Genomic DNA, 8972 nt, shown 5'->3' with positions numbered 1-8972 from the left:
GTAAAAAGAAGACTCTTGTTCATTACTAATAACACTACTAGAGAAACGCTGAAACTCGACAGATTTTGTTGGGTTGTCGTTGATTTTTTTAAGAAAGAAAACATACACACTTTCATCGATCAATTTAAACATGGTCTAATCTTAGTAGACGTTTGGCAATGCGATACCATATCACGATATGGTATCGTAAGATGGAATCAGTGTCTGAACATGCGATTTTACGCTGATTCCATCTCATGATTCCATATTCTCCAAAAACATGATATGGAATTATATGGTAATTTCATATCACGATTTGAGATATTTTAATACAAAAATTGATCCACGAGTTTATATTTTGTTAAAACAACCCCACATTTATATCTACTAACCATTTATTTCATATGTAAATAAAATTTATAATCACATCATTACTTTTTAAAATTTATTATTCTCACCAACATATAGTCACTTTAACTCACACCAACCGATTGTTAAAGTGATGAAATATTTATGGTCTATGAGTATGAAAATATAGTTGCGGATGATATTAACCAACAAATGGCTCAAAGTAACAATGTTGGTTCGTCTTCTTGGTCACATGATCGAGAAATACAAGTTCAACATGAGGAAATTGTCTGTATTATGTGGGAGGATTATATTAAAGACTAGTACACTATAATTTATGTTCAATTTTTTTTTTATTAAATTAAAGTTAGATGAAACAATTACTTAAGTGGAGAACAAATAGCTTTGTAATAATTTATTATGCGATTTTATAAATTTTTGTTTATTTGATAAGATTGAATAAACAATTGGGTTATTTTAATAGTTTTACAACTTATGAAATTTTTATGTTTATGAGAAAATATACAACACAAAAATTTCATATCGCATGTCCAAACAAAACTTCAATTTTATCTCATGATTTCATATCATGATACCATATCGCATGTTCAAACAGGCCCTTAATATAATTTATCCCAAAATTAATAATCAAACAAGTACAAGACAGTTCAATTTTTTTATCACAAAACAATTTATACTTGTTTATCATACCAAATGACCCCTTAACAGCTTGTTGTGAATTGGATGATTGTTATCTATTGTCTTGTACTATGTTGAGTAAATATAATTTTATTTTATTTTTAAACCCCGGGATAACTTGCTGTTGTTACAGCTTCGGGTGAGTATTTTGCGCGCACTGGATAAATCCTCACCGTGTAATAGTCTGCAAATCACATAGGGAATATAAACCGCACTAGGCAAGCCTTATGCGTCAGGTTTGACTCAGAAGACACTGATCGGGATTGATCCCGGGTGGATAACCATCCTCTAAATTAACGGAGTCATCCCGAAGGACTAATATTTGTTTTAATTGTTCTAAAATTTTACTTTTAACCTATTGTTAAATTTATTGTTATATAATGAAACATTCAACGACCTAGATACGTCGATGACCCGATTTTGTAAAACGGGAGCAAAAGGACACCATTTTTTGGGATTTAGGGTTTATTGTGCTTCTGACTTGTAGGGGTCTTAGCGTTGGCAAACTAGCTAAAAATGAAAGCTTTACTCCCTTCTTCTTCGCAGATTCCTCCATGGCTAATCCTCTATTGCAGACGCCATTTATGCATTTCTTCAACCTCATCTTCACTAATTCAACAACCAAAAACTCCTCATCCTCAACCTCCACCTCCACCTCCACCTGCAGACTCAACAACCAATTCTCTTGATACTGACCATTCTCGTGGCAGACCCAATTCGGAAGATGGTAAGTTCACCAAGAATCATGTCGTTGATGTTCTTCTCAGTCACAGAGATGACCCTGATTCAGCTTATAGGCACTTCCAAACTGCTAGACTCCAAAGGGGTTTTCTACATTCTAAATCTGACCCTTTCTTTGTTCTGCTTCACATATTAGTGAATTCTGCAATGCATCAGCATAAAGCTCGACGTTTGCTTGATTATTACGCTTCTAGTGACTCCGGTCCGTCTGCTACCATTATTTTTAATGGTCTAGTGAAGTGTGGTAAGACTTTTGATTTTGAGTTAAATCCTAAGATTTTCAATTTCTTGATAAGTAGTTGTGTGAAAGCTAATCGATTGAATGATGCTATTGATTGTTTCAATGGGATGTTGGAACATGATATAATGTTGTGGATACCAATTATGAACACTCTTTTAAAGAAATTGGTGAGGCAGGACATGGTTGGAGTAGCAGGAGATTTGTATACTGATATAGTGTCGAGAGGAACTCATTATGATTGTCGGACTGTTCATATTTTGATGTCAGCTTGTCTCAGAGAAGGGAAAATGAAGGAGGCTGTGAAGCTTTTAGAGGAGGCTAAGATGAGTGGGATTAAGTTTGATGCAGGATTGTATAGCTGTTGGGTTTATGTTGCTTGTAAGGAGCAGAATCTAAATTTAGCATTGAAGTTGTTGGAGGAGATGAAATGCGGGGGTTGGGTTCCTTCTGAGAGAACATATACAAACATAATTTCAGCTTGTGTGAAACAAGGGAATATGGTCAAGGCATTGAGGCTCAAGGATGAAATGCTTAGTAATGGCCATCTGATGAACTTGGTGGTTGCAACAAGTTTGATGAAAGGGTATCATCTGCAGGGGAACTTATCAAGTGCTTTGGATTTGTTTGACAAATTGGTCGAGTATGGACTCACTCCGAACAAGGTGACATATGCAGTTTTAATAGAAGGTTGCTGTAAAAATGGGAATGTTGAAAAAGCAGCACTAGTTTACAGGCAAATGAAACTTGCAGGTATTAAGTCTAATGCTTATGTTGAAAATTTGTTGATAAAGGGATTTTTGAGTGTTAACTTGTTAGATGAAGCAATGAATGTGTTTGATGGGGCAATAAATTCAGGGACGGCCAATGTTTTCGTTTACAATAGTATAATAGCATGGTCGTGTAAGAAGGGTCAAATGGATAAAGCTCAAAACACATGGGATAAGATGGTTGCTAATGGAATTTTACCTACTATAACTTCATACAACAATATTATTCTCGGAAATTGCAGAAATGGGAATATGGACAAAGCATTGGATTTGTTCTCTCAGTTGCCAGAAAGACATTTGAACGCTAATGTTGTAACATATAGCATTTTGATTGACGGGTATTTTAGAAAAGGTGACGCTGATAAAGCTGAGAACATGTTTGATCAAATGGTCTCTTCAGGAATTTCCCCTACTGACTACACATTCAATACTGTAATCAGTGGTATGTCTAAGGTTGGCAAAACATCAGAGGCAAAAGATTTACTTAAAAAGATTGTGGAAGGAGGAAACCTGATTCCAACATGCATGTCTTACAATAGTCTAATCGATGGATTTTTGAAGGAGGGTGATGTCAGCTCAGCTTTGGCTGTTTATAGAGAGATGTGCAATAGTGGTATTTCCCCAGATGTTGTCACTTACACAACTTTGATTGATGGATTATGCAAAAGCAATAACATTAATCTAGCTCTAAAACTGCTAAAGGAGATGAGAAATAAAGAAATTAAGTTAGATGTCATTGCATATGCTGTTCTTATAGATGGGTTTTGCAAAAGAAGAGACATGAAAAGTGCTTCTGAACTTTTTGATGAAATCCTTCAAGTTGGTATCACTCCTAACCTATTTGTTTATAATAGCATGATGAGTGGGTTTAGAAATGTAAATAATATGGAAGCAGCACTAGTCTTGCGTGATAAGATGATCAATGAAGGTGTTCCATGTGATCTGGAAACATACACCACATTGATTGATGGGCTTTTGAAGGATGGAAAAATAGATCTGGCGTCTGATTTGTTTACTGAGATGCTTGGAAAGGGTATAATGCCTGATGACATCACATATACTGTTCTTGTACATGGTCTTTCCAATAAAGGTCAGGTTGAGAATGCACACAAGGTCTTAGAGGAGATGTGTAAAAAGAGTATGACTCCTAGTGTTCTGATTTATAATACACTAATTGCTGGATACTTCAAGGAGGGAAATTTGCAAGAGGCATTTAGGTTGCATGATGAGATGCTTGACAAAGGTCTTAAGCCTGATGATGCGACCTATGATATTCTTATAAGTGGAAAGTTGAAAGATAATAGTTTGGGTCGTGGTAGTTCAATGCCACAATGAACCGGATACCCTCTAGCAATTTGTTGACGAGATACATTGGCTGTCACTGCTGTCTGCAAGGCAAGGGTGAACTTGGTAACTAGTTGTTGCAGTGAATTAAGTTAGATGCCAATGAGATTTGGCTTCACTATGACCATTCATTTCTATGTCTCTTAGGTCGACAACTTTAATGCTTGGGGTCCAATGAAGTGCTTTCTCTTCGTCATCTCGAGTCCCTTGAAGGTATGAATTCTAGTTCTTCATCTTTCTAAGTTTTCAGCTGTTTCAATGATTCACGATTTCATTGAACTGTATTATCTGATTTAGATATGAAATTGAGTCTTCAAAAAACTTGAAATTGAATCCATGAGTTCAGGCTGTCAGATAAATGTTGGTAAATCTAGATCTTTTTCTTTTGGTTGGAAAATTAACTGTTTAATTGGATAGATTCGACGTGTGATGGTGCATTGTTTTATTTGGACTTTATAGAATGATGAATTCTTGATGACCTTTTTGATAGGTAAGCTTATTCTTATTAACCTAGTGCCACCATATTGTGCTGGATATTACAGAGGAGATTGAAGTATAAGTAAGCTCCCTATTTTTCAGCTGAGAAGCTGCGGAAATCGAATAAGATATCTACCCATTTACCATCTCCATCTTACACCAAAAATCTGGAGAAAGAAAGATTTCTTATTTTTAAGCTATGAATTATTGGACATCCTCTGGATTTGCTTGCGGGATCTCAAGTCTCTTTCTTTCCAAATGATCCCCTTAAACAGGGTGGGATAGCATCCCAAATCTTCCTTATGGCTTTGTTTAGTCCTTTCCTTGTCCAGCTATGCAGTTGCTCCTGCTGTATTAGGCATTACTCATCTTACTCCATATGTAGTAAGGAAGACATCGCCACAGTTCTGATGCCTTTTGCAGTGTTGGAACAAATGATTGCTATCTTAAGTCACCATTCTTTTTTTTTATGACCGTGGTGTCTGGGCCAGTTTTCGTGCACCTCGGCTAATTCCACGGGATAGCTGCCACCTTCCATCAGCAATAGGTACCAAGTAACTCTGACCACCAAGGCTAGGACAGATGGAAAAAATCATCTCGTGTTTTTTTGTCTTCACTGATTGTACTTAAGCCACCATTCTACAGAGGTATGATTCCCCTCCAGTGAAATTTGCCAAGTCAGGGCTGCCTCATAAGACACCACATGACATAAGCAAAGCCCCTTAATATAGAGCCCTGTTACTCCAAATTCTCTTCCAAGCCCATTGACTGTGTTGGTCAGCAGTATGTAGCAGATTTTTTACACTGAATTTTTTGTTTTGTAGTGAGTGATGAGTACTCAAAGTTTTGGGGCTTATATGATCTTGTTCCACAACTGAAATTTCATTGTGTTATGCAACTCTTTCTTATGCTAAAAGAACTTTACTGATTGAGGGCCTTCCACAATTTGTTGGTTCGTTGAGTTATTTTACTATCCCCCTCCCCCACCCCCACCCCCACCCCCTCTTCCATTCCCAACGCTTGCACAAATTTTATGCTCCTTTGAGACCAAGCAATTTTGCTATACTCTCTTTCTCTCTCTCTCTCTCTCTCACACACACACACACAGATCCTTCTTGCTGTTTGCAAAATCATGATGTAACTAGATACACACCTTGTTGTGGAGAGTCTTTTAAAAAGAATAAACAACATTCCTTCTTATTAAGAATCGAGTCTCGTGTCTGACCATTTTTTACTCTAGGTCGAAAGCCTGATATGAGAAAAACGCAAAAAGGTGTGATCATAAAGAATTCAACCATCTTGTCGAGCCTTTTGCTGAAGTATGAGAAAAAAGACAAACATGAATTATCGGTTTCTCTGGGAAATAAGGAGGGTGAGACTTGCTGTTTTGTTTTTCATCTTTACGTAGGGAAGTTCTATTATCCCCCCTTATATATTTCTGTAAGACTGGAAATGAGGTTGCAAATAATTTTTCCTTGTTAGGCATAGGAGTGGTTGAAAAAGCTGATGAAATTGATTTGCAGATGATTACCCTTTTCACTTAAACAGGGAGACCTGGCCTCTCTTTTTACAGCTTTTAGTCCTGCCTAACTTGGTGTAAGTTCATGCACAGGTATCTGAAGAGTCTCAAAGAGGCAGCGTTACCTGATTTCACTTCGTCTGTGAAGGCTACACGGGAAAACTAAACAAGTACTACACTGAAACATTTACTTGGATCTCTTGAAATTTTGAAAAGCAGGCTGTAGAGACTTCCACTGAATTTTGCGCTTTCAAAGCAAATTTGGTAATTGGTCCAGGGATGCATCACATTTCTTCTTCTCATGTAATCTCAACTGAACTTGTGAACATCACTGCTCTTGACACTCAACTGTATTCTCTCCTGAAGTGGAGGTAGAAGTGGTGAACTATTTATGAGAAGATATGCAAGTGATAGTCTGTAAATGTCCATAGGCGAATGAGTTGTGTGTGCAAAACATGTAAATTGAGGTTTAAACCATTAGTATAGGATTCTGTGAACAATTAGACTTTGTTTTGGACCTGAAATGTCCCTCTCCAATACTTTATCAAAAAAGAGAATAAAGTCTCCAACTCTCCAAATTAAGAAATGAGGAAAGATGAATGAAGCTTGTACATCTTTTCTTTGTCCATTGGGTAGAATGTTCAGTTTGTTTGCTCAGAATTTACTTTTCCATTGTCACAATACAGTGAGCAATATTTCCAACTGGATATAAAAGGACTGATCGTGACGTAAGGAATAAAATCTCCAGATAAATACTTATGAGCAAAATGCGGGATGTAAGCAGTTAGGTAAGTCTCAATAACCATATTAATTGCACTATTAATCAAGAATGTCTAGAAATCCTCAGAAAGAAATGCTTATACTTTCTTTCTGATTTCGTTTTATCAAACTTGCTGGGGGGTAATTTGTCCGTTCACTTATATGTGCTCCTCAGCTTGCTGCTGGTGTAAATGAAGATGACGATGCTATGCATCAGAATTGTTGTTTTCATGTTGTCCAAGTATTATGTTGAGGTAGCCACCCCATCCACCCCCTCTTTGTGGTATAAGCCAAATCAATATGAGTTGAGGAGGAGAATGGTGTCAAGTTTAGAAGGGATTCTTTTACAAATTCAAAGGTGAAAACCTGCATTTCATCGATGTGGATGGAGGAGAGGGGAATGGTGTTTTACCCTAGAAGATCAAGATATTTCGAGAATTCTACAAGAACACATTTGCATAGACTATTTGTTTCACCAAAGCCAAAACCAAAACTTTCCTGAACAGGAGCTCAAAGGTCTAATGATAGATATGAAATTCCAAAGCAAAGGCACAAGAAATAGGAGGAGGGGAAAGGCTTTAGATATATGATGAATGTCTCCATAATTTCATGGAATGTGGGGGTTTAAATTGTAGGGATAAAAGGAGGATGATAAATAGTGTGATTCAAGAATGGAGAGCAGATCACGCTTGAAGGAAATAGTGGGGAGGAAATTAAACAAGTGTGGGGAAAAAGAGGGGTCAAATATGGGGAACTGCAGGCTAGTGGCACTAGGGGAGGCATATTAATTATGTGGGACAACAATGTTTGGGAAGGGGAAGTAGTGGAGATAGGCTCATACACCTTGACTTGCAGTTTTAAATCAAGGGTAAATGGTTTCACTTGGCACATGACAGGGGTATATGCACCAACCTGCAACTTAGAAAGACAGGAGGTGTGGTGGGAGATAGGGGCTGTCAAGAGTTTATTTGCAGGGCCTTGGGTCCTTGGGGGTGATTTCAATATTGTTAGATATGCTTCAGAAAAGAGGAACTGCACTAGAACTTCTGTGTACATGAATGATTTTTCTGATGTTATTGAGGACATGGAGCTAATTGATCCACCTTTTCTGGGAATTTAAAACCCGATTTCCTCCATAAATTCTCCGATCCAAATGGCAGAGAAGTTTCCATATTTATACCTTTTCTTGTTGGAGGGGCGACCGTACGTTAAACTACCAAAGAAACTAGGGTAAACCAATGTGATCATGACATTGTAGGTGCTTGCGATGGGACGGATGCGACTTCCCTCAGTTGGTTTGGGTGGCATAGCCCGTTGCATAAGTCCCCCCCTTTTTTTATCCATTTTTTTAGTCTTTAGGGAGCCAAAGCTTGACTTTACTAAACTAATAAATAAGGGGATCCAACCTAGAAGCTGTTTCGAGGATAGACAAAATTATGTACTCCTCTGAATAGGGGGAGAGTTTCTGTAATGTGAAGCAAGAACTATTACCTCGAGTTTGCTCTGACCATACACCAATTGCACTTAAAAGTGGTTGTTGGAGTCGTACAAAATCATATTTCAAATTTGAAGGATGGTGGTTGGAGACCGAGGGTTTTAATGAAAGAATTAAAGATTGGTGGACATCTTTTGAATTCGAAGGGAGGCCTGATTTCATCTTAGCTTCCAAGCTGAAAGCTATGAAGACTAAACTGAAAGACTGGAGTGTAAGCACTTATGGGAACCTGGAAAAAAGAAAGAAGGAAATGCTCAACAGAGTTCATGAGTTTAACGAAATTCAACAGTCCAGGCCTTTAACTGAAGGAGAGACTTTTCAAAAAGCAAGCGTGGTAAAAGAGTTTGAAGAGTACGCAAAGAAGGAAGAGATAGCATGGAGACAGAGATCTAGAACTCTGTGGATAAAACAAAGGGACAAAAATACAAAGTTCTTTCAGAGAATGGCAAATGCTCATAAGAGATTCAACCATATTGATAAACTGGTGGTAGAAGATCAAGAACTGGTGGATCCTATAGAGATCAAAACAGAAATTATTTCTTTTTATAGGAAGTTGTACAAGGAAAGTGAGAACTGGAGACCATCCTTTCACATGAACCAGTG

General features: G+C 37.5%; 1 protein-coding gene across 2 annotated transcripts; it reads left to right on the top strand.

Annotated features, from left to right (window-relative positions):
* The first annotated feature begins 1454 nt into the window (after positions 1 to 1454).
* On the top strand, positions 1455 to 6653 carry LOC125841265 (pentatricopeptide repeat-containing protein At3g54980, mitochondrial). Of its 2 annotated transcripts, XM_049520358.1 has the most exons (3): positions 1455 to 4170; positions 4267 to 4332; positions 6209 to 6653. In XM_049520358.1, the coding sequence occupies exon 1, from the start codon at positions 1543 to 1545 to the stop codon at positions 4108 to 4110; it is 2568 nt and encodes an 855-aa protein (XP_049376315.1). In that variant the 5' UTR covers positions 1455 to 1542; the 3' UTR covers positions 4111 to 4170; positions 4267 to 4332; positions 6209 to 6653. The 2 variants fall into 2 exon arrangements, with proteins under 2 accessions (XP_049376315.1, XP_049376313.1); XM_049520356.1 differs by having other exon boundaries at positions 1455 to 4332.
* Positions 6654 to 8972: the final 2319 nt, after the last annotated feature.

The sequence above is a fragment of the Solanum stenotomum genome, chromosome 10 (genome assembly GCF_019186545.1).
Source record: "Solanum stenotomum isolate F172 chromosome 10, ASM1918654v1, whole genome shotgun sequence".
Classification (NCBI taxonomy): domain Eukaryota; kingdom Viridiplantae; phylum Streptophyta; class Magnoliopsida; order Solanales; family Solanaceae; genus Solanum; species Solanum stenotomum.
Note: the sequence above shows the minus strand (reverse complement) of the source record. Positions and strands in the feature narration are given on the sequence as shown.